Source organism: Pseudorca crassidens, chromosome 2, assembly GCF_039906515.1.
Source record: "Pseudorca crassidens isolate mPseCra1 chromosome 2, mPseCra1.hap1, whole genome shotgun sequence".
Lineage (NCBI taxonomy): Eukaryota > Metazoa > Chordata > Mammalia > Artiodactyla > Delphinidae > Pseudorca > Pseudorca crassidens.
The window spans coordinates 41,333,032-41,359,438 of NC_090297.1; the positions used below are offsets into that span (position 1 = coordinate 41,333,032).

At 44.9% G+C, this 26,407-nt stretch overlaps 1 protein-coding gene across 4 annotated transcripts in view; it reads left to right on the forward strand.

Moving 5' to 3' along the window:
- The window catches only part of ELAVL4 (ELAV like RNA binding protein 4), an 86,057-nt gene that overhangs the window by 54,630 nt on the left and 5,020 nt on the right, over nt 1-26,407 (forward strand). For all 4 annotated transcript variants that reach the window (XM_067726074.1, XM_067726073.1, XM_067726076.1 and 1 more), the window contains exons 3-6: nt 4,364-4,467; nt 21,251-21,404; nt 23,336-23,561; nt 25,431-25,469. In XM_067726074.1, coding sequence (XP_067582175.1) covers nt 4,364-4,467; nt 21,251-21,404; nt 23,336-23,561; nt 25,431-25,469 — 523 coding nt within the window. The remainder of the gene's footprint in view (nt 1-4,363; nt 4,468-21,250; nt 21,405-23,335; nt 23,562-25,430; nt 25,470-26,407) is intronic.

Consider the following 26,407-nt stretch of genomic DNA (forward strand, 5'->3'; position numbering starts at 1 on the left):
GATCTAGACTCAGTTTCAGCTATTCAGGGATAGTAGAGCAAATCGCTCTTCTCTCAGAACTTCAGTTTCCACATCTATAAATGATGACTCTCTCTCCCACGGGGTTGTTGGGAGACTCAAATGTGACATAATGGGTGGAAAGGCACTTTGGAAACTCAGGATTTCTTTGGAAACGTGAGCCAGGATGGTTTTTATTTTTCACCTGATCTGTGCTGGAGGGGAACCCACCAGGACATTTTTTGTTTGTGTTTTCCAGTCCTTGATGTCAGCTTGTTGTCCTGTTCTCCCTTTTTCACAAATACGAAATGAATTCCCCAGGTGCCCGTCTCATCCTCTTCTCCCTCCAAACATAAACACATCCTGGTCATGTGCTTCCAGCAATGGAGAAATAGTACAAGTATATGTATCCATCTGTTCCCTTATCAAATATTTGTTGAGTACCTACCATGTTCAAGTACGCAGTCTTTATAAACTAGTTCTTGTAGGGAGAAGTGTTTGCTTTCTAAGGGGAGAAGTTAGGTATAGAAATTATTATAACAGAAGAGAAATATTGCCACATTGTAGTAAGAGGACACGTCGTGTCTTTGTGTGTATATATGCATATGTGCGCAGTTTAAAAAATAGAAATATTCAGGTGCAGATTTAAGAAAAGCTTGTTAAAAACAAGAATCTGTTTAATCCAAAATACACTGAAGCGCCTTAAAAATGTAGCCATTGTGTATAACAGTTTTCCCTTGGAAACTACATTCTAATTTTAAGTTTCTATCCCAAACTGCCAAGGATGCCCTTCTTGCCCATTCATGGCCACTGGGCCTCTTACCCAAGCCTGCTGGTCAGGACTGCTGAGGACTGGTCACAAGGAAGGGTTGTAGGTCTTGGGCATCAGGGAGCAGGCACTCACTATAGTTTCTGAATATTGGAGGTAGTCTTCATTTTATAATATTGTATCTTGTCTTTAATGATTTTGTTTTTTCTTTATTGGTGATTCAGTAAACATAACTTCAATGATTTCATTTGTATGCTTGGCTTGCTATCAAAATAAGCTCATACACTGGGAGCAAAATAAAGTTTGTTTTAATTTTCTGTTCTGAAATTACTGTTGCCATACCTGTGTGGTCACATCTTGCTGCTGCTGATAAAGGGAGAGAATGAAGCTATTTGAGAAGAAGAAAGAAAAAAACAAAAACCTTATGTATTTCTGGGATGCATATAGACACAGTTCTAGGCTCCAGACTGGGTCCCCTGGGCCTTCCCAGCATGGTGACTCTCTTGGTCCTCGTAGAAATAGTGTTGGTATTCTTTGTGAATATGTTTCATTTGTATTTTTCTATGTTCTGTGTACAATTTAAATACAGAAATGCAAATCCAAAACCCATCACCAAAATTAAAACATAAAATTCTTCCTCATTTTACTCTCCCTCACTACTAAAACAGTTTCTGAAAGAAATGAGGCTTGGGTTTTTATATTTTCTACCTAGGGATCTAATCCTCTCAAGAGTTTTTTAAAAGAACATGCTTAGCTCCACTGAGTATTTTTTATGAGACTTAGCTGTATTCCTTCCATGATGGCAAAGAAGCACGTAAAGAAGGCTGTTCATGAACCAGGCTAAGCACAGGTAGTTTTATTGTGCTGCCAGTTTATCTCATATCTTTCAATTCACAGGCAAGCCTTTCCACCTCTCTCCTCCTCCTGTTCAGTGCAGTGTCCTGTTTTAGAGTTTGCAGTTCATTATTTCATATCAAGGAAAACCTCTGATCTTTTATCCCTTTCCTTTCTGAAACGGTGTTCATCTAGGTTTTAGTTTTCCCCAAAGCATCCTCATTCTTGACATTAAATGCAGTCTCTCTCTAAACCTAGAGCAGGTGAGCATAACACGGTTGTGCTAATTGCAGTCAGGTACTAAGGTGATGGTGGGTTTGGGACTACACAGGCGTGTGGGTAGATGTGGCGTATCTTGCTGGGCAGGAGTCTTTCCTTCACTTGACCTTCAGAACCTTCCTAGAATCTGAGTGTGTTTTCCTTCCTCCTGAAGCAATGTTCTAAAATAAAGATAAAATATAGAATATAAAAATCATAGCCACTATATATATTTAAGATTTCCGTAAATATATGAATAACTGGAAAGAAAGGTAGTATATCAGGGAACATGCACCACTGGTAGGCATGATAAATTCTTCCACATATATTCCATCAGTACAATGAGTCATTGTTAAGTGGTTAAGTGCAGTTAAGTGGTGAGTGTTTTGTCTATATTTTTCGTATTTCATTTTAATTTTTTTTAAATTTATTTATTTATTTTCATTTTAATTTTATACAAATCAAATTTAGTTGGATAGATTGACTCTGACCTGTTTCCTAGAACTCATACATAAGGTTTGTCACTGAGATTATTACTTTAAAAGTGCCCTCCAAAGCCCCTCAGTTGGGTGCATGACTGTTTAAAAGAAATAACTGTAAGGCTTTTACAGCAATTTTTAAGGCTTCTCTTATATACAAGGTAAATAAGGACTGATAAATTTGCATGATGAAAATAGACTTAATTAGGTGAATTTAGCTGGGCTTGATGAGGTGAAGCTGAATTTAGGATGAATGATATTTTTAAACCAATGAATTAGTCTCATGTATTTTTGGATTTGCAAAAAATTTTCTGAGAACATGTAGCAGGGTCTTGTGTTCACACGCATCTTTTTCTCTAACTGTTACTCTCCTGTGTGTGTGTGCCTGCGTGTGTGTGCACATGTGCACTCGCCACTCATACACACATACCTCTCACACACCACACATAACCCAGTGAAATAGAAAGAGGAGGGCCCTGGTAGCTACAGCGTGCTCAACATTTTCTCCCCCTTCTTCAGTTACTAATTCTGGCTGGTGAAGGGCAGATCTGGCGAAGTTTGCGCCTGTCTTTCCTGTTCTAACCCTGTTATTCCAAAACAGAAGGAATATCCTAATGTATTGTCATTTGGGGTTTTCCATTTTGGGGACAAAAACGCAACTGAGTTTCCTCATGATTCTCTTTACTTCCACCCTATAAAGGATAATAAAGTCATCCATTTTCTGATCCGGAACCCAACTTGTTTTCCCAGGTTCCCTCCTACGACCAACACAAACACAGACATTTACCAGCAAAACAGAAGCTGTTGGAAAGATTTTTTGGCTGCTGAAGTGGGCTCCTGTCACCAGGACATGGCAGACTTTTTGCTGTATTGTCTCCCAGCCCTGGTCTGAGTGTACTCCAAAGAGAGCTTTATGTAATCAGTCTTTCCTGACATGTGATGTCCTGTCATTTTCCTCCCCTTCGGCTCTGCTGCCGCCCACAAATCAATAACATTGCCTGGGAAGTTCAAGCTGGCTTTGCAGCCACCCCAAGCTCTGTATTTCTTAAAGAGTATGTCAGAAAATGTAAAGTTTCCTAATGATATTTTTGGCTGATGACACATGGCAGAGCTGATGGACTATTTATAATCAGTGGCACGATCGCAAGCACATTATTTTTATTTCACTTAGTGGGGGAGCCCTGTCACTTGCTACCTCTCTTTTCAGACAAGTTGATGCCATCTTCACCTAAAGTAGCTAAATCCTCTTTGCAGAGTGTATTTGCACTCTGCAAAGTGTTAGGAGCTCCCCAGTTCTTTCCATTTTTTATTGTTCTTAGGCTGGGGGAATGATGAGGGCAATGAATGATTTGTTGCAATTGCTTTAAATTCTGGCCGTGCCTTCACTATAAATGTCTCCAGTCTTTGCTGCTCAGATCTTGCTACAGTCCTCTGAGTGTAGGCATGGATAGCATGACTGAGGCAGCAGACACAGCTACTGCATCCAGCACTTGTCCCAATTTTACAGGACTGAGCATAGCAGAGCTGTCTTTTGTTGAGCAGCTACTATGTTCTAGATAGGCATTGCATGCTCAATATCTCGTTAACCCTCTCAAACCTGTCTGTGGCAAGTGCTGGTATCTGCAGAGAAGAAATGTCTGGGGAAAACAGGAGATTAAGTGAACTCTCTTCAGAGTCACACAGCTGATAGGAAAAGCCCCAGGACTCCAGTTCAGAACTCTTCTAACAAACCACACCTGCTCTTTTCCACTACCCTGCCCTGCCTCTTCCCAATTAAGTGGACACTTGTGTGTATATGGTGTGGACGTGCATGGGCACTTACCTATTCCCAGCTGGGGCAGCTCCTGTGAGTTTAAAGCCTGACCAGAGTGAGAGATGGAAGAACTAGAAACTTCTCAACCTGGGAGTAAACCCTGATATAAAAGGAACCATGTACTAGAGGGTTTTGACGCACTGCGATGGGAAGTGTTACCTCTATAAAGATAATGAGCTCTCTCTCTCTCTTTTTTAAAAAATGTTTCCACAGGACAGAGTTTAGGGTATGGATTCGTTAACTATATTGATCCAAAGGATGCAGAGAAAGCCATCAACACTTTAAATGGACTCAGACTCCAGACCAAAACCATAAAGGTAAGAGGTTACATGTTAGCTCCTCATTTGGGAGGCACTGGTTAAATTTCATTCCTTTGATCTAATAAATTCAGGCTATGAGGGAGCTGGCAGTGGCGTTCTTTATTTATTATTCAAAGGACACTTACCATCCACTGTACTAAGTGAGGGACACAGATCATTACAGAAGAAAGAGGTGAGGGTTGAGTAGAGGGAGGGGACCACAAGCTGTGGGAGCTCCATTCCAGAGAGCAGGTAAGATGCCAGGGATGACTAACCCCATCAAGAATGCCTGTGTGGGCTTCCCTGGTGGCGCAGTGGTTGAGAGTCCGCCTGCCAATGCAGGGGACACGGGTTCGTGCCCCGGTCCGGGAAGACCCCACATGCCGCAGAGCGGCTGGGCCCGTGAGCCGTGGCCGCTGAGCCTGCGCGTCCGGAGCCTGTGCTCCGCAACGGGAGAGGCCACAACAGCGAGAGGCCCGCGTACCGCAAAAAAAAAAAAAAAAAAAAAAAAAAAGAATGCCTGTGAGCTCAAGCCTGCAAAGATGGTCAGAGCAGAGCCAAGGGAAGAAGCTGTTCCAGGCAGAGGGAACAACACATGCAAAGCTGTGAAAATGTATATAAACATTGTGAGTGGGGAACAACATATAGAACACACTATGGCCTAAGATTGAGCAGGGAGATGATGAAAAGATGAGGATAGGAGGTAGGCAGGGGGCTCACATGTGAGGCCAAGCATCTTGGTTTTACCTAAAGGTGAAGAGGACCCTCCTAAACAAGACTTGAAAAGGAAAAATCAGTTTAAAAGAAATGCACTGGTTGTAATAGGGTCAGGTACTATAACATCTGGGGAGGAATGAAAAAGTAAACATTCTAGCAATCCAAAAATAATCAGACTGGTAGATAATATCTCAGGAGGGGTTGTTTCAAGTCAGAAAAGAAAAACAGTCCCCCAGAGCCTGCTCCTCCAAATGGACATTTCTGTGGCTGGATAGTCACTCTCTCCGTTCAGACTTCACCTTGTGAGGATCCTTGAGGAGGTGGTGCTGTTTGCTTTCGGCCCCTGGCCCCTGACAGCCAGTGGTGATCTCCTGGATGGAGCCTGCCTCTTCCTCAGCCTCCCTCTCCCTTCTTCCCCTACCTCCAGGCAGCATCCTGTTTGGGGGCAGCTGCCAGCCGATTAATGAGTCCCATCCTTCATAGCCTATGAAACCATGGGGAGGTGTGTCCTGGGCGCTCTTATCCTCACGACAGCAGGTCTGATGCAAAGTAGGACAAAAGAGAAACCTCTCCCAGAACGGAAATCTACAGATGGCACCAGCTCTCAGCATTTGAAAACACAAAACCAGAACTTTATGGTTCAACAGAGCTACTTTTCCAACATCCAGACTGACAGGAGGCTACTGGTGTAAGAAAATCTTAGCTGGGAGGTAATCAAAACAAAACCAAAACAAAACAGAAACCTTCTCTTTTTGGAATATATTATGTGGTTATCTTTCTTTCTCTTTCTCTCTCTTTTCTTTTATATCTTTCTTTCTTCTTTCTTCCTTCCTTCCTTTCTTTCTTTCTCTTTCTTTCTTTCTCTCTCTCTCTTTCTTTCTTTCTTCCTCCACTCCCTCCCTCCTCCTTTCTTTCCTTCCTTCCTTCCTTGCTTCCTTCTTTCCTTTCTTTTAAGCCACTCTACTTTTGCAATTTAGTTTAGCTTATTTTCTAAAGATGATCGCTTTCCTGATCTCATGCAATCTGGGCTTCACAAAGACCCCAAAATGGGCTTGACACAGGTTGCCTCAGTCTCAGCTTAGAATCAGTCCCTGTGAGTTCTCTAAAGGAGAAATAATCGAGAGTTGTTTAATTATGGGGTAGTCCTCTGAGAGACAGGAGCATTAATTTCTTTCAAAGGAAAAACATACCTATTTTCAATGCTTTGAGATGGGATGCTCTTGTCACCTGATTCTTTGATGAGGCCACACCAGGTTGAGAGGTGTATTTGTGGGTTTGATTGATTTTTTTGTGTTATCCAGTTCAGCATTAGAATGTCAGACATTTGCTCTTCCCTTGATGCTCTTCCCTAATCTTAAACTGAGAAAGATGCTTTTCTTTCCTCTACAGTTTTCTTAAAACCCAAACCTCCCCAAGAGCTTAGGGTCAAATTCTTAGCCATCCATTCTGCTTTTTTAAAATAAAGTATTCCATGAAGCCATTGAAGATTCCCAAAAGGCTGAGTGGATCCGGCTTTTCTGATCTCAGAATGCAACCACCCTGGCCCATGATGCCATCAGAAGAAGTGCTTTGTCTCAGTGGATCTTAGAAACAAGGAACATTGATTATTTTCTTTCTGTGAAGAACCAGTCAGCCTCCTTCCCATCTCTATATCCCTTTCCCCACTCCCTCACCCACCCTGTGCTCACCCTGCATCAAAATGCTGCCAGCACATTTGCACCCAGCAGCAACGTGGGCTTCCGAGGCACTGTAGGATTCAAAATGCATGATGCCACGGCTGAATCAATAATTTCCATTCTCTACGATGAATGAAAATTTAATGTGCAAACCTGGGGATTTCAGCCCTTTCATTAAAGCGTTTATTTGCCATACTAAAAATTAAGTTTGAGTGATAGGTTCCTTTATTAACTTTTCTTCCCTTTCCTAAAGGGACACAGTGTTTCAGGTAAAAATCATATTAAAGGAAAGAAAAAAGCAAACCCTTTTTGTGTGCTGTTAATAGTCTCATCATTTATTAATTTTTTTTAAATTACTTTTCTGCCTTTCAGGCCACTATTTACTTCTTCTGCTTCAGTTTGCTTTGATAAGTGACATGAGATTTATCTCTTTGCTCTTATTCCCATGAAGGAATAAGATAACTTGCCTATCTGGAAAAAACAAGTATCTTCTTTGGAAGCATGCATCATAGAAATCTCCTCAGAATCATGTAGTACATGTTTGCAAACTTCGGTCAAGTCTGTCCCTCCTTTTGCTTCCTGCAAAACACACGACTTCAAACGTAATGTACAACATAGATGCAGGCAAACCAAGAGTTAATTCCTAAGCTTTGAAGGTTAATGATGAACAGCTAGATTCAGGGATAGTTCTAGAAAGCCCTGAGGGAGTAGTGGAGACTATAGTGAGCTGGAGAGCACTAAAAGGGGCAGCTGTTCTTCCGCTACTACTGATTATTTAAACCCAGATCATTGTCAGATCTTCCACTTATTCAATAGAAACCAAAAGCTAGATATTTTATGCCAAATCTCCCAATTTTTAAAGGTTAAAAACCAACTCAAAAAATTTTAGAGCATTATGTAGGCAAGCCAAACAAAACTTTTTTTTTTTAACATCTTTATTGGAGTATAATTGCTTTTCAATGGTGTGTTAGTTTCTGCTTCATAACAAAGTGAATCAGTTATACATATACATATGTTCCCATATCTCTTCCCTCTTGCGTCTCCCTCCCTCCCACCCTCCCTATCCCACCCCTCTAGGTGGTCACAAAGCACGGAGCTGATCTCCCTGTGCTATGCAGCTGCTTCCCACTAGCTATCTATTTTACATTTGGTAGTGTATATATGTCCATGCCACTCTCTCACTTTGTCACAGCTTACCCTTCCCCTTCCCCATATCCTCAAGTCCGTTCTCCAGTAGGTCTGCATCTTTATTCCTGTCTTACCCCTAGGTTCTTCATGACATTTTTTTTTCTTAAATTCCATATATATGTGTTAGCATGCGGTATTTGTTTTTCTCTTTCTGACTTACTTCACGCTGTGTGACAGACTCTAGGTCCATCCACCTCACTACAAATAGCTCAATTTCATTTCTTTTTATGGCTGAGTAATATTCCATTGTATATATGTGCCACATCTTCTTTATCCATTCATCTGTTGATGGACACTTAGGTTGCTCCCATGTCCTGGCTATTGTAAATAGAGCTGCAATGAACATTTTGGTACATGACTCTTTTTGAATTATGCTTTTCTCAGGGTATATGCCCAGTAGTGGGATTGCTGGGACAAACAAAACTTAAGAGATGACTTACGGAGAAGCAGTTTGCAGCCTCTGAACTCAAATTTAAATACACACACACTATTTTGCATTTTGAAAGTGAATGATTCATTACTAGGCTGCTAGTAGAAGGTGCCCACAAATGATGGCTCCCTGTTAACAAATGTTCGTTTCCCCTTTATTAAGGGGGATGTAATGTGATTGTGTGTGAATACTGAGGGCACGTGGAGGGAAGACCAGGCCCCTGTCCTCAAGGAGAATACAATCTTAGCATAGATACAGCATCAAAGCAGAGAAAGAGAATGCTTCTTTAAATAAGCCCCTCTAAGTAGTGTGGATGACTGCAGATAACTTGCCTATCTGGGGAAAAAAACCAAGTATCTTCATTGGAAGCATGCATTACAGAGATCTCCTTGGAACCATCTAGTACATGTTTGCAAACACATGACTGCAGAGGAATTATTCTTTGGATTATAACTTCTTTAGTGGGAGAAAGTGGCCAGGTTCCCACGCCTCTTGGAGATTAGGCTCAGAGATGAATTGACTTGTCCGAAGGCACACAAGTGGCCAGCAGTTGAATTGAGTTAGCATCCAAAGGTGCCGTGAAAGATTCTTCCAGAAGAGGAGCTCCTTAATATGTGAGCATGAGCTGGAAAGGAAATAATAATAATAATGATAGTAATGATACCTTATATTGAGCATTTACTCTGTGTCCAACAGTATTCTAACCGCTACGCATGTTTAATAACATTTAACCCTTGAAGCTTCCCTAGGGCTAGATGCTTTACACACATCAGCTCTGATTCTTAAAATAGTGATTCTTTCCTTTATACAATTGAGGAAACTGAGGCCCAAAGAGGTTAAGAGACTTATCCAGGATCACACAGTTAGTAAGTGAGATTTGGAATGAGAAAAAAATGTTTTAAAAATAACTCTGGCAATAGGTCGTCAGTGTGGGAATGTCTCACTGCCTGCTTGCTCAGCGGCACATGCATTCTGTGAGTGTGTGGGTGTGTATTTGGTTCTGTGCACACATGGGTTATACTCCCTGGTGAGGGAAGATATATAAAAAGCAAACAGATGAATTGCATGGCTCCTCTAGGTTCTTCAGTAAACAAACTTGTGGTTCGGGGCTTCTGCCATCAATCAGGAGACAGACCTGACTTCAGATCGTATCTAATGAGACCCCTGCTTTCCAGGCCCTGAGCTAGGTCCTAGGACTTCGGTGACCTAGGGATGGCAGTGCCCTGGAGATTCTTCCACCCATGTGAGTCAGAGAGGCATGGGGGGCGCTTCCCTGGTGGCGTAGTGGTTGAGAGCCCGCCTGCCGATGCAGGGGACATGGGTTCGTGCCCCGGTCTGGGAAGATCCCACATGCCGTGGAGCGGCTGGGCCCGTGAGCCATGGCCGCTGAGCCTGCGCGTCCGGAGCCTGTGCTCCACAACAGGAGAGGCCACAGCAGTGAGAGGCCTGCATACCGCAAAAAAAAAAAAGAGAGAGAGGCATGGGGTATGGACCATGGGCTTACACTGACTAGGCTGCCAAAGACCCAAAATTGGGTCTTTTCTCAGCATTTCAACCATAAACCCAGTGGAGATTATTTGCCCTGTTTAGGGCCTTGGAAGGGCTGTTTAGCTTCCAACCCCCCGTTTGTCTCCAACAGAGATCACTTTAGATGCTGAGAAGCACTGAGCAAAATGGCTGTGGGTTCTGGAAGATGATCCCCAGTACTCCTGGACCCCGCAGTGGATGCCTGTCGCAGTCCTGAACCTCTGCAGGGCATCTACAAGAGCAGCTCCTGAATTCCAGCCTCTTTCTAAGAAGCACTCTGTTGAATGCAGTTGCAGTAGTCCAGCTCTGTGTTGCATTAATTAGGAACAAAGAAAAGTAGATGGTTCTGTAGTAGCTTCAAAAGAGGGATATGTTTACCGGAAGTTTGGATTGATATACAAGTTACACTGAGAGCCTTCAGTAAAAAGTGATCCAGAATGGGATTTGAGGATGTAGGATCCTAACCCTTTCCGTGCAGTGGGACACCTGTTTGGGTTTTAACCTGAGTTTGAGGACCAGGATTAGAGAAGTGTTCACTGCACTGCCTCTGGAAACTCATCTCTCATGGGAGCCACAAACATGCGAAGGAGCGCCTCTAATGTGGTGAGATGGGGACTGCCACAGGGCTGCAGGGGTTCCCACTTGATTGGGGTAGAGGAGCCGGAGTAGGGAGCTGTGCACAGTTTGAGCAGGAGAGGGATCTGATCAAAGTAAAGCTCCAAGTAGGTTCATCTGGCACTGGTGCATCACTTAGGTTGTTTGACGAACGAAACCAGAGGCTTGCAGGCTGCTGTGCTAGGTTTTTGTCAGCCTTAGACTTTGGTTTTCCTCAGCTCTATTAGGAGCTTTTTTGACTCATTTTAAAAGCAAAACAGGCTTATTTATAAATAATTCGGAAAATTCATTATCATGTAATGAAGGCAATGTCAGACATTCCCATCTCCATGCTATTAACGTTTTTATATTTTTCCTTCCTTTTCTCATTGCATTACATTTACAAATGATGTTGTGGCTTTTCTTTTCCTAATCATTGCATTAAACTATTACTCAAATTATAAAAATATGAATTTAAAGAAAGCATTCCCAGAGCACGGCTCTTGTGCAAACTGGAGGCGTGAGTGATTTCAGGATTAGGTCGGGAGGAGGGGACAAAAAAGCTGTTCCTGCCACTGTGGCCGAACCCAGGAGGGTTGGCGTTCAGTCAGGAGAGGAGGTGAGAGAGTAAAAGAGAAGCTTTATCGCGAGGCAACAGCCCGGTTCCGGAGGGAGCAGAGCTAGAGGAGGGGAAGGTGCGTGAGTGAAGGCTTTTCGGAAGGGGAAAAAACCCTCGCTTCTCCGGAAAGGAGAGCAGCTCCTTTATTTCAGCCTCTTGCTCTGATGTTGCTTAGCCATTTCTCCATTTTCGCGTTATTCTTCTAATAGCACTAACGGTGCCTCCGGGGGATCTTTCCACACTTGAGTTTTGCAGTTTCCAGTTTGCCCCTCCTGCTTCTTTCTCTTGCCAGGGGTCATCAAGGAGCCTTACCTCCCTCCCTCCGCGCGCCCGCAATCCACCTGCCTTGCTAAAGGCCTCCATTCCGCTGAGGCATCTTTTCTTTGCTCTTGGCATAAGCAATTATTTCTCCTATCACTGCTCTTAATGCTTCCCGGAGAGTTAGCAGATCATTTTCTGCTGGCAGATATCACCCCACCCAGAAATGATAGACTACCTCCCTCCGTCTCGTTAATAATAAAAAGGCATTTTCTCTCCTCCCCCATTATGGCTGTAGTCAGAGCCGGTGTGGGAATGCTTCCCTGCCAAGGTCAGCAGGGCAACTGGATCACTGAATCCCCGAGGAGGGAAGAGAGGGGGTGGCAACACCAGTGGAAACGGGAGACCCGTCTACCCCAGTTGTACCAGGCACTTTCTCTCCTGTGACACATTCCGTTTGGCTGCTTTGCTTCCTAGCGCCCTGTTAACTTCCATTGAGTGATTAATTTCAGATACAGGTGTAGGAGTTTGAGAGATGGAAATACAGTTCCCTTACTCTGCCCAGTGAGGCTCTTATGTTCCCAGTATCTTAAAGGTCATCCACAGTGTCCTGTGTCTGGGTTACAAAAGAAAATTGGTCAGGCGCAGGTTACAAGGACACTTCAGTTTTCAGAAGTGTGTGGAATGAGGCTTGGGGGCTTTAGCTGTCTACAAGTGTAAAAGATCCCACAGTGTGATGTGAGCTGCTTAAAAAAACATTCAGCACACCCCAGGTGTCCTAGGAGAGCTGTGGACTCCAGATCCCAGGAAACAGTGGTCCTTTCTTGTCCACTCTGGTCAACCCATCCCTGGTATCTTGTCTCCATTTCTCAGCTCCACGTTTTGAAGAGACCAGATGCTGTAAGGGTTGTCCAGAGGCAAATGAGGAAGATGGCCAAACAGTGCTGCACTCACATATTCACTCCACAATGGTTGCTTTTCCATTCTCTAGAGAAAAAAAAAAGTGACTCTGAAGCTCAATCCTATATGTCAAGAATCTGGAAAGAGAATCTATGTGTCTATCATTTGCCTTGGGTGGTAGTGAGTCCCTGATTGTCAGACACATGCAAATGGAGTCATTAGGGGTGACTTAGAGGGATTCCTATACCAGACTGGAGTCTGACTAAATGATCTAAAGTTTCCTTCTAGCTCTGAGATGCTATAACTTTGTGTTGTTCCTGGGCCTCGAGCTGTTCTGTCTAGTAGCCACTAGCCATATATGGCTCCTTACATCTGAGTTTAAAATAATTAAAATTAAATGAAAAGTTCAGTTCCTCAGTCACACTAGGCATGTTTGAAGTACTCAGTAGCCACCTATAGCTGGTGGCTACCATGTTGGACAGCACAGATCTAGAATGTTTTCTCGATCCCAGAAAGTTCTGTTGGACAATGCTGGCCTAGAACATCAGCGGCCCTGGGGAATAAAGGATCACTTCTCCATGGTTACCATGAAGCCCCAGAGCAGATCAGCTGGTCTGTCAAAGGTCAGAGAGCCACATCCCTCTCCCCTTTCCCCTTGCTGTCCATTCAAAAGAGCTCTGAGTTCAGATGGAGAGTCTGGTCCAGCTCCGTTAGAAACTACTAGGATGACCTTGGACAACTTAGTTGATTTCTCTGGACTTACTTCCTCATCTACAGAATGGTTCCTTCCAACTTTAAGTCTAACTAATAAAATATTATAGCGCGATCTCTCCAGCTTGGTAACTTTCCAGGGAAAGTAGCAGTTTGTGCCAAGTACACGGCTTCTATTTCACTGTCCACGATAGCCTGGCATAGCAGAAAGATCCCAGAACTTAGTCATATCCAGCTTTGTCTTAGTTCAGCTGTGTGACCTTGGACAAGTACTTGAGCTCACTGAGCCAGAGTTTGTCGTCTGGAAAATGGAACTAAAAATATCTCACTTATAGGTAGTCCTGGCTTATAGTGGATTGCTTGAGTAAGGCTCCCCAGCATGAAGATGATAGTGAATAGGGTTACCCCTAAGATAAAAATTACATGGGGAGAAGGGAAGACTTTTTCCATCTGCATGTTTCAGAGATACATAAAGAACGAATCTAAGTCTTACTTTGTGTAGTGGAAAGTGTCATGGAGCTTCCAAGTGGCCACAGCAGTCTTACCAGTATAGCAAGATTCAGGAGTTGAAGTTTAGTGAAGAGACTCGGTATCTTACACCCTGAGTCTGAGACCAGCTCTTCCGCTAACCAGGCCATAAAACCTTTAGCACATCTCTCCCTTCTGGGGGTCACTAGACAGACAGCAAGGTCCTGATACCAATAATCCCCCTTCATAATTAGATGGACTTTTTAAAAGAAGTTTTAAGGCACACGAATTCTATCACCACACCGTTTTTTTAAAGAATTATTTATCCAGCCTACTCTGTGCCAGAAGTACTCTCATGATATTCTTGGATTCGCTTCAGATCTGTGGTTCCCTCTAGCTCCTTCTCCACGTCAGAGTCAGTGCCTGGGAAAGGAGCTCAAATGCATTACATACAGTATATTACACATTTTGTTTCAATTCAGAGAATGTTATTGCGCTCCTGCCCTATGTAAGGCTTTGAGCCTAGATGCCACAGGGGGTCTGCAGAGACCGCTAGAATGCTCAGACTATTTGGGCAGATGAGGTGTTAGCCCAGATGGCTGTGATGGGAGGCAGGGTGTGATAGCTGCTGCCACTGAAATGTGTATCATCTGTAGAGTCCAAGGAGAGAGCAGTCATTTGTGCCTGGGTTTCATGGAGGAGGTGGCACTCAGGCTGGGCCTGGAAGGATGGGCAGGAGTTCATTTTGCCACGAGGATGAGCAGATAGTAAGAACCAGAGACATTTTGTTTGAATTGAGGCAGAGGGTGCTTAGAGGGGTTAGCAGGAGATGAGAGGCTGGGCCAGATCCCAGAGGGCCTTGGATGCTCAGGTAAGGGATTTGAGCTTCTATCGCAAGGTGCTGGAGGAACACTGAAGGTTTTGAGCAGCAACAAGTAGCACAATCAGAGCTCATTAGAAACATTACCATCAGGTTGCCCATGATAAAAGAATATCATATCAATCATAGATCATAGATCAGGTGGTGGGTGGGGGAAGTACGAGGAGTGGGGCCACGTAAGCAGACACCTGTCCTGCCTGTGGGCAGGGCTGCAGCCACGGGCACAGGGGTGAGCTGATCCTCACAATGAACACTCTCGTTTCTAGGAGCCAGCTGGCTTCTTTCTTCTTTCCCAGCTCCTGGTGGTGGGATCAGAAGTCCCAGGGAGGGTGTGCTCCTAGAAGGCCCTGGAAGCACCAGAGTCTGTTCTCTGCTGCCATCCTCCTGGTCTCTCTGGAATGTCTGTCCCCAGGGATCTGTTTGCTCTAGGGAGTTTCTGCTCACTCAGAGAGTACGGTGTTACAGCAGACAGGGGAAAATCTGCAGCCTGATCTTCTGAAAGGAGTGTGTCTCCTCTGCTAGACTAATAGTCCTATGTGTCAGGGACTGTTGTATTCATCTTTGTACCCCCAGTGTCTGACATAAGGCCTAAGTACACAACAATTGTATCCAAGCCACTATTTATTGAGCACTTACTGCGTGCCGGGCATAGTGCCTAAGAATCGTATACGCATTAGCTTGTTTAACGCTCTAATAGCTCTATTAGAAAGCTTCTCAACTAGGTTATTCAAGTGATACAGCTCAGAAAGTGTAAGTGACTTACCTCAAGGCTTACCATTTATAGCTAGTAAGTGATTAGGATTTAAATCTACATCTCTTTAACCCCAAAACTCTTGCTCTTAACCCCTGTCTCCATTCCAGAATAGATGCTCCATTTCAGTTAAAGTAACATAAATGAGAAACTCCTTGGAGTGACCTGTCTCAAAATATAGTTGACTGATGCTCTGTCACCTATCAGTGAGACCCACAAGATAAGGGGGTAGAGGACAGGAAGGATGCTCCTAGTGTGTGGAGCCAGAATAGAAATAGGAGAAGGTTGGAAGCTACAGGGGAGACAGGTCTGAACTCAGCAGAAGGAAGAACTTTCCAATAATCAGTGGTGGCCAGTGATGGTGTAGGATGCCTTGTAAGGTACTGAGCTTCCTGTCTTTGGAAATGTGTAAGGTGGTTGGCCAGCTGTCTTACATCCTGACCTGAACTTTTTTTTTTTTTTTTTTTTTTTTGCGGTACGCGGGCCTCTCACTGTTGTGGCCTCTCCCGTTGCGGAGCACAGGCTCTGGACGCGCAGGCTCAGCGGCCATGGCTCACGGGCCCAGCCGCTCCGCGGCATGTGGGATCTTCCCAGACCAGGGGCACGAACCCGTGTCCCCTGCATCGGCAGGCGGACTCTCAACCACTGCGCCACCAGGGAAGCCCTGCCCTGAACTTTTGAGGTCACTTCCAACATCAAGTTTCTGTGAAACAGATTTCAAGGATAATGCTTTCTGCTGAGTTCACCAGCGTCACCTGTCACCCTTATTTCCACTTGCCATGAATTATGGTTGTGGAGATTAGCAGTTTTGTGAATAGAATGCCTAGCTCGTGAACACATCCAGTTAATGGTAGACATCCTTGTAATTCAAAAGGGCCCAACAAATGACACCCCTGTTTTGTACATCCAAGTTTTAAACCAATTGAAAGATAAGACAAAAAGAGAAAAACTTATGGAATCCTAAATTCTTTATTAATGATTAAGGCCCAGATGGATTCCGTGGACGCAATGGGCTCCCTAACATGGAACCCCACACTTTGACAGATTGACATACTGTGTCACAGGTGCTCTGGACCCCATAGGCCTCCCCACAGGAGAGCATAGGCAGCTCCCATAGCACTTAGAGCCTGGAGTAGAAAGTGGGCTTCCGGCTGGCACCTGGCTCCCAGAAGGGAGAAAGCAGGCAGAGTCTGAGGCACACCTGCTCATTTCCCTTGTTGAAGCCTATTCAGAGCCACTGCTCCACTTCCCCAGAGAAGAGGGGCTGCAGGGGTACAAAGAGGCCTGGAATGTTACTCCAGGGGGCATATCCTCCGCATGGGAGGAAACGCCGGGCGTGGGAAACGAGTCTCCCCCTGTCAGGAGCAGCCCTCTGTATTACACTCTCCACTTGTTTGATTACTTCCCTCACCAGACTGTGGAACCCTTAAAGCAAAAACGCTCCCAGCACAGGGCCTGGCACACAGTAAGTGTTCAAGAAGGGGAGGAATGAATGAACTCTCATCTTCTAATACCAGTGTTTTCTTAAAGAAGCCCCTTTCCTCTCATCTTACCCTCCTCATAGCACCCAAGATCACGTCTTTATCATGCTTTCCAACTGCTCTCTTTTTCTGTACCATGGCGGGACAGACAAGGACCAAGGTGTTGCCCGATGACTCAGGAAAGCTTTTCCCCAGGCCGTGCTGTTCCTCCCACCTTGCCAAGCCCTGGCTGTGAGCAGGTGAAGGAACCTGTGAGTGCTGTGTCACAAGGGGCAGCCCCAGCCCTGGTCCTGCTGCCCCATCAGTGATGAATGACAGTGCCTGCCTTACCGCAGAGAACAGCCTTGTAAAGTCATTTTGGAAAGTGGAAAGTACTTTGTGGATGTGGGGCAGTGGAATCTGTAGGAATGTGCTAAAGGAAATTCATGGCTGTGAAGTGATAAAGGATGATCCAGACCCCGACCAGTCTGATGGAGGAGGACGGTGCTTTACAGGTGCTTACTGATAGTGTTCCAGATGTTTGCTTGTGTGGTAAAATTGGAAGGTGTGTCCCAATGGGGGCTAGTCCCAGACTGACCCACAAAAGCCTATCTGAGTCATCACAGAATAATATTTACCAAGTTGATACTAAATTCTAGGTATGTGCTAGACACATTAAGTGTGTCGTCTTAATTCTTTACAATAACCCATCAAAGGAGAATTGTTCCCCTTTTTACCAGTAAAGAAACAAACTTATCGAGATCAAATTACTTGCCCAAGGTCACAAAGCTAGTGAGTACTGGAGCCAGCCCATGTCTCATAAGCTCCGTGCTGTACTGTCAGCCTTGCAGACAGTAGAGGTTACTGTGAGCCTGCAGGGATGGGGAGGGATAAGGAGTTTGGAGTGACTGCAAATCTTCCATCAAGATCATTTGTACAGTCACCTGCCTTTGGGCCACCCTTACCCAAAGAGAGAGGGGTCATCTCCCCACTCCAGCTCCTGAGCTCCAGAGCAAGATTGGTGCGGACGTAGAAATACCAGTCTTGTTTTCAGAGGTGCTGGATGAAAGAAGTGAGCAGGATCCTGATGGTCTGAGGCACAGGGTTCTTTAGGGCACTTCTAACAGCATTGGAAGCCTCGGGCTCTAGTGGGGTTAATAAGCCAGCAATGGCGGACTCTCTGGAGGGGCTAAGAGTCAGCGATGTTTTTAGAAATGTTTCAGCCTAACAAAGGGCATGACACCTGTAGTCAGTCAGTTAGGGTTTAATAAATGTATGAAGAAACTTGAAAAGTTTCGACACTGGGGCAAGCATTTGCATGTTGAATGTGGGAAGATCCTTTTCCTGTTGTTTTTCGCCCACTCCCACTTCTGCAGGTTTCCTAGACAGGGAACGAAGAGAACAATAGACCTAAGTTTCCAAATAGAGGAGAAAAACTAAGCGGGATTTAGGCTTGGTGAATGGTTGAGGTACTGTTCACCCTAGGGATGTGTCACTGCTCAGTGGCTGGGGTCTGTCACAGTAATTCTCCCTCTCTGAGATTCTGCCTCTGTCAGAATCCTCTTTTGGGGAAATGGTTTTGACTTTCCAGTTCCAGCTCCTTTTCCCTAGCAGATCTGTCCCAGGCCTGCTCTCGCCTGTACCCCAGCTCTAGCTGCACAAAAATAAGGGGATCAAGGTCATTACTACGCATTGTGCATTTATTGGGTGCCAGGCAGGCACTGCGCTAAGCCCTTGACCTTCATCATCTCTTTTGTCCTCACAACAGAGGAGGGCTATCATCAGGCCATGGCTCCCTGACCCCACCACACACTGTGATACGACCTGCCTCACCACCAGTCTCACCTCAGCTCTGTCTCCTTCCTGGCCCTTTTAACCCTTAATTAAAAGGGAGACTAGCCTCCCCTTCTCTATGTTCCAGCCCCAAATATACAGCCCTGGAATGGCACACATCTTGTGGCATTATGATAACTGGTCCATATATGCACCATTCTTCCATTCAACTTATTTATTGAGTACCTGCTGTGTGTTGTCTGTTGCCCCTGTTGGACTTGGAAGTCCTTTAGTGCAAGAGACCATGCCTGGTCTTGCTTGTTGTGTATCCCCAGCATACAGCGCTATGCCTGGCTCATGGTAGATCCTCAGGAAATGCTTGCTAAGAGAGGCCTCTAAGTCTAGTTCTTGAACAAGATTTAGTCCTTCCAACCCCAGATACTGGAGAATGGGAAACATGTCTCTTAGCTCTTAGCTTCGTAGGAAAACACAGCTATGACTTAGTAGGAAAACAGAATGCTTAACTCGCAGCGATCCCCTTAAGTGGAGGAATCCAAGCTGCAATTAACCCAAAGAGCCATTAATGCCCAAGTCATTCATTATGATCCATGGGTGTTCATTCACTCTTTCAGTGGGTGTTAAGCACCCTGCGAGTATCGGGCTCTGTGTTGGGAGCGAGAACCACAGAGATGAATAAGACACACATACACAAGCCATGACCTCAAGGAAATCAGCAGACTAGATACATGGAAAATCAAGGTCAGATGGCTTAAGTGCCATGGGTGCGGTTCATCGAGAGCACTGCGAGGGGGATTTTTAGCAGGAGGTAAGATTAGGAAAAGCTGTCTAGAGAAGGTAGCATTTGATCTGGGCCTTAGAAAGAGTAGGATTAGGACCTGAGGAAGTAGGTGGAAAAATGTTCCCTGTGAACAAAAGCATAGAGGTGGGAAGGTTTGTTTTGGGGGAGCATGAAGATCATTCAGACAATTAATTTGTCAGTAATTGGCAGGGGTGAGACAAGGGTGACCCTCATTACCATAGACATGTCGCTGTGATGTTTTTATTTCCCTCTTCCTACCGTTCCCTCCTCATGCCTAAAAAATAGTTCTGCTAAGTTATAACCTGAAAGGACAGGGGGAGGAGAACCTTGTGTAGAGTGATGCCCTGTGCTGGCAGTCACATGGGATTCTTGGTCCTTCAGTCCCCACCCCCTGATACACACACAGGGACCCTCCATGAAATGGCCTCTGTGCGTGTCATCCGTGTGCTGGGAAAGAGCCTACAGAGGCCACCCATGAGTTTCTAGAAGAGGTAAATGCTCAGACTGGCTGCCTTGCTCCATTGGCAGGAGGAGGCCAGCAAGGCAGATTAGTCACTCACATCATTTTATCTGTTGAGTCAACATCTATTTTTAGGTGTGGAACCCAGAAAGGGACCTGGCATCTCTGCATGGAAAGGGAGAGAGTGCCATGGGTGAGGGGGTCTGCTCATCCTTCACGCCTCTGCGTGATCCGCTGCTAGACCCATTCTCAGATGCAAGGTCTCCTTCCCTGCTGGAGGTTTAGTTCCTAATGCCAAAAGTCCAGTTTAACATGTATAATTCCTTTTGCAAACATGCTTTTGTGTATGCAGAGCACACACACACACCTACTCACTCACTCACCCCTATAGTCTTAGCAGGTCCTGTGAATTGGTTATACAAATTAAATAAAACTAAAAAATGCTAATAAGGCATATAGGTCCCTCCCTGTCCAACATTGTCAGATGTGCTCTGAAATGACTGTTTTCATCATCTATTCTGAGCCATAACCGCCCCAGAAATAGCTTTAGCAGGAAAGTGCTTTTGTTAGACTAGCTGTAAATTATATTTCAAATGTCTGATGTTGTTTTCTTAAAAAATAAATAAATAAGTAAATGAAAGTCTAAAATTAATGACTGCTGGGGTTTGCTTTGCTTATGTGTACTGCTACAGATTTGGCTTCTTGCAGATGGAATTTCAGATCTGTTTACACTTCTGTGTTAGCTTTTTGGGGGAAAAAAAAAAGCAGTTGAGAGATCCGGGAGGACAGATTTACAAAGTCGAACTTATTATAACCATCGGTGAGGCTCACTTCTCTCTCCACTGCCCTCTCCCTCCCTCCTTTCCATCGTGCCCTCATTTTTTTTTATTGTGGTTTCATCTGCTCCGCCTCAAAGTTAGAAGGCAACTGGTTCTTGCAGATGTTATGACAAGGTCATATATCCAGTTTCGCAAGCAGATGTTCATTCAGCCCCATTTCACCAGCACTTTGTCATTCAGCGAGAGCAGACCTTGTGGGAACAGATTGGATCAACGCAAAGTATGGGACATAAAAAAATCTTGCAGAGAACCTGATCGCTTTTATGTGTTCAAGAAGGGGATGGGGGTGGGGTGGGGTTGGCAAGGAAAGAAATCTGCAGAGCAGAATTTCATGGGGTTTTTTTTGTTTTGTTTTTTCAAAGATTATTATGTGTTGGATACAGTAAATCATCTATACACCCACATCCAGGAGGTTCATCTTCAGAACTCCATGCGTGGGTAGTTCTGCATTTAACAGCTGCCATACAGTAGCTATTTCGTTCTGCACTTAGAGACCCTTATCTGTGCATTTGTTTTAAGTTATCACCAGCTCTCCTCTTGTTCCTCTATTGCTGTTCTCCTGGTTCTCATTACTATTACAAAAGTAGCTAAACATCTGAACTACAGAGTTATTTGAACTGACGCTGTGAGTTAGAATGATAGACGCGGGGCTGTCATCTCAGTTGTCGACTCAGTCTCTACTCAGAGGGTGTTGCCTGTAATGGATTTAGCGCCTCTTGCCTTTTCCTAGGTCTCATATGCCCGTCCAAGCTCTGCCTCAATCAGGGATGCTAACCTCTACGTTAGCGGCCTTCCCAAAACCATGACCCAGAAGGAACTGGAGCAGCTCTTCTCACAATATGGCCGTATCATCACCTCACGAATCCTGGTGGATCAAGTCACAGGTTAAGTATTTTTTTGCCGTTATTTTGTGTCTCAGTGTCACCAGCCAGTGCCTTGTGACCCATAAGAGCAGAGAGGTAGTGGTTACTTGGGGAAAAGGATGTGGGTCATGAGTAAACAGATTTTGACCTAAGAGAAAGACTTTTTGTCAATCAACTGCCGAAATTTAAAATGGGCCATCTTGGGAAGTAGGAGATCTCCATCGTGGGAATTGTTCCAGCAGCAGCTAAACTACTTGGCAGAGCTGTAAAGAGGATTCAGCCATCAAGCTGGGAGTGGGGTTGAATGACCTTCAAAGTCTCTTTCAACCCTCAACCAAATAACATTACTTTTGTATGTGAAAAGAGCCTATATGTATAGCTCTGTCTCCAATGATAGCATTGTAAAGTTAGGGGCAACCTCACACTGCCTCATTTCACACATGAGAAAACAGAGGTCCAAAGTGGGGCATGTGACTTCTGTCCAGTTAGTTAGCAGCAGTGCAGGGATAACCCAGGATCTGGTGCTGTGATACTTTGGCCATCATAAAGAAAAGCAACCGCGGCCACCACCTGTCAGTAAGAGAGGCACCCAGGTTGCATTTTTTTTTTTAATTGGAGTATAATTGATTTACAATGTTGTGTTAGTTTCAGGTGTACAGCAAAGTGAATCTGTTATACAAATACATATATCCACCCTTTTTTAGATTCTCTTCCCACATAGGCCATTACAGAGTATTGAGTAGAGTTCCCTGTGCTATACAGTAGGTCCTTATTAGTTATCTCTATAACATATAGTAGTGTGTATGTGTCAATCCCAATCTTCCAATTTATCCCTCCCCCCACTTACCCCCAGGCTGCATTGTTGATGACAGAAGGTTTTCACCTACTCTAATTTAAAACACCCCCTGGGAGCCATTTAGCATGTGTTTATCATTTGACTATGCAACAAACCCTCACTGAAGGCAGCTCTGCCCCAGACGCTGCGCAGAGGGACACCAGCGACCAGGGATGACGGTGGCACAGTCCTGCCCGTACAAGACTCCAGTGTGATGAGTACCTGCTAGGGCTGTCCGTTGCCCAACGAGAGCTAAGGAGAAGGCATGCTGTGCCTGGTGGGCACTGTTGGGAAGGAAGTTTCCATCAAGGAGGTGATGTTTGAACAGAGTTTTGGAGGATGACTTGCAGTTATCTGGCAAGAAGGAGGGACAGAGCATGCTAGGTGGATAGGATGTATCCTGTAGAATAGGTGGATAGGACATACCCTAAGGCGTGGAGTTGAGGCAGAACATAACCTGTTCAAGGAGTATCTGGCAGTTCAGCATGGCTGACATGAGGTTCAACAGGGGGTTGGGGCCAGATCATCAGGGACATTAAATGCCTCGCCAAGCAGTCTGGAATTCATCCGTATGCAGCATGGAGCTATGGAAGGGATTTTTGTGGGGTTTTTTTTCATTTGTTTTTCTGTGTTTGGAATAGGGAGCAATGAGGAATGGGTACTATGCACAAGGTAAAAAATTGAAAAGGTACAGAAAAAGTATAAAAGATGTTTTTAACTGGTATAATATGGTCAGAGTTTGCTTTTCAAATAGATTATTTAGTTGCCAGGTGTGGTGGACACATTGGAGGACTAGAAACTGGACAGTGGGTGATCAGTTACAGCAACTAAAGGGAGACCTGAGGATTGAGCAGGGTGGTGGGGGGGAGCTGGAAGGGACAGATGAGAAAGATGCCTGTGTTCTGTGGGTAGGAGTCACAGTCCAGGGCCATGATGGCAGAAATGCAGGCAGGTGCATTTTGATGGGTGAAAAAGATTCAGGAAGGCAGGCTCAGCCCTGGCCCCACAGGTGGGCTGACTCCCCAAGGGAATCCATGGGACCCAGCGCATCTCTTCCTGGAGATGTTTACCAGTTTGGTTTGTTCACTCTTTATCAAGGCTCTTTCTCTTTCCCCAGGAGTGTCCAGAGGGGTGGGATTTATCCGGTTTGATAAGAGGATTGAGGCAGAAGAAGCAATCAAAGGGCTGAATGGCCAGAAGCCCAGTGGTGCTACGGAACCAATTACTGTGAAGTTTGCCAACAACCCCAGCCAGAAGTCCAGCCAGGCCCTGCTCTCCCAGCTCTACCAGTCCCCCAACCGGCGCTACCCTGGCCCACTTCACCACCAGGCTCAGAGGTTCAGGTAGGCGTGCCCACAGGGGAAAGAGCCCTGCTACACGAGTGCTGGACAAGAGCCAGGGAAGCCCATGGCCCTGAAGCATGGGGCGGGGTGAGAACCTCTGCCTCTAGGAATCACTGTGGGAAATTGCCCCCAAATCTCAGTTTCCACCGCTGTAAAATGTGATGATTGGACTTTTCTAAGCTTTTCTAAGCCCCCTTTCAAACTACCGCTGTGACCGTGATTAATCTTCAGATTCTTTGATTGAAACAAAATTTCTTCATTTAACCAAATAAGGAGGTTCAGTTTCAACGAGAGTTAATCACAGATAAGTGACCACATTCAGCAGTTTAGACTTAAAGCTAAGGCAGTGGCTTTTAATAAAGTCAAAGAAAAGAGTAGCCCAGAAGGCACATCCTTGCCAAAGGGAATGGTTTGGTCTCTGCCCTCCTCCTTCTTGTGCCGGTAACTGTTGGGTTGGTGGGGGTAGAGGGGATCCTCTCTTCTGTGTTACCTTTACTCTGACATTGTCAGCAGACTCCGGAAAGACAAGGAGGAAGACTTTGTCCAAGCCTTACTAGTGTTTCCTCTGGGTACCCAACCTCCAGGAAGCTCCAGGTGCAACGGGGCATTCCCCTTCTCCTGGGACATTTCTGAAAGGCAGATTTCTCTCCATGTAGGCAGTCCAACCTTGACCATGTAGGTAGTCCGACCTCTGTTATGCAAGAGATAAGAATATTCTTGGGCTTCCCTGGCGGTGCAGTGGTTGAGAGTCCACCTGCCGATGCAGGGGACACGGGTTCGTGCCCCGGTCCGGGAAGATCCCACATGCCGCGGAGCGGCTGGGCCCGTGAGCCATGGCCGCTGAACCTGCACGTCCGGAGCCTGTGCTCCGTGACAGGAGAGGCCACAACAGTGAGAGGCCCGTGTACCAAAAAAAAAAAGAATATTCTTGACCTACCCATAATAGTTCTAAATAGTTATTTTATTCCACCCAGGTCCCAACTTCCCTTTAACGAAAGGGTCTTTCTCTTTTTCGAACATCACATGGGAAGATAGTAGGCCCTTCCATCTAGCCACAAGGAGGAGAAAAATCAGCCTCTGGAGTGTACTTCCACATGCCCCCTGAACATGAAAGGGTTAATGATTTCACGAAGAGTCCAAGTCATCTAATTTTTATTTTGTGTGAGAGTACATGCAGTATTTGTGTAAAAAACCTTTCCAGCAGGCTTCTAATGGTGGAAACTATGGTTACTACTGCCCCATGACGTGAATAGCTTATCCCCAAGGAAGATACTGAAGGTGAAGGAGATTATAACAAAATGGCAGTTTGCTGGGAGGTGCTTTCAGGTTGTAAAGAGTAAGCTAATTTTTTAAAAATCTGAACCCTCAAACCTCCCCCCCCATCAAAAAAAAATGGGTGTGGTAAGAAGATTTAGTGAAAGTAGCCAGGCTAAGAGAAGAGATCCATTCCGATATGCAGGACGTGTGTGCTTATATTGTTAATCTGGAGCAGAGACCTTTATTCATAAATTTCATTACAGTAAAAGGTGAACAACTTAAGATGCCACCCCTCTTTGAAAATTTTCACAGCACAACGTAAAATAAAATCCTCACAAATGTTCTGAGAGGTGGGGGGGGGGGGATTAATTGAGACCTTGAAAGAAAGGAAGGTTCATTAGACACTTGCTTTAAACTCCGGCGTTGACCTGAACATGAATTACTTTAGTTGGAGGCAGGAAAAGGGGGAACTACCAGTGGATAGACTCCTAAGCACTGGGGAAAGTTTTTGAGCTTTTCTTCTTTGAAAATGGAGCATTCTTATTAATAGTTCCATTGAGCGATCTTGCCATCTGTGAGGCATTAACCCAGAGACCCTCCTTCTCTTTGCAGGCTGGACAATTTGCTTAATATGGCCTATGGCGTAAAGAGGTAATTAAAACTCCACAGATTGCCAGATGTCCGTGTTGGCACAGACTGGGGCTAGAATTTTTTTTTTAATTCACTAACTTTACTTTTTTTTTTAATTCTTCCTTTTTCTTCCACCAGCATGTCAAATTCTCTTTTACTTTCAGACCTCAGTTGGTTTTGTTTCTTTTAGGGCACACAAAGTGTGTTTGTGTGTTTCACTTTTTCTTTTATTTGCAGGTGGGCTTCTCCTATGGTTCAGGTGCCACAGCTACCAAGCCTTTAATAATCTGGTCCTCTGAGCGGCTCCCCTAAGAGGGAAGGCTGTGACTCTTTGCCAGATGATTTTGCAAACTTGCAAAGCAACTGTTTTACATTAGCAATGCCAAGATTCAGTTAAGAGGGCAGATTCCAGCAAATGAAAATTAGAACATTTTGCTAATCATCTTATGATTGTCAGTGGAAAAATTAGATTTCGGACTACCAGCCCTGGCCAAAGCATGAATAAGTGCATGGATGACCTTATGACTCCCGCCCCCAGCTCAAAGTGCATTTCAGGGCCCAGCCTGAGAATGAAGTGTATCTGTGTGCACCTCAACCAGGGGTTTCTTTCGTTACAGGTTTTAGCAGTTATTAGCAATCCTCCCTTGGTTATATATGTATGTATGTTTTAAACTTGCTGTTTCTTTTATTTAAAACCTTTTTGTGGTGTTAAGGTTTGGGGGACTTTCTGAATGTAGTCACAAGGGTGTTCCAGACCTAGTCTGAAAACTGAATCTCGGGAGGTTGGGTGCTTTATGTCACTGTGTCCATGAGATTCCCACGTGTACTTTTGATAAGCCCCACTGAGCTGCTAGGGAGATAGCATCTTCATCATCCTGCTCTGTAGAGCCGCACACTTTAATTCCCCTTCCTGCGGTCAAGGGGAAGAGATGTGGTCTTGAATAGTCCAAGTCACACTC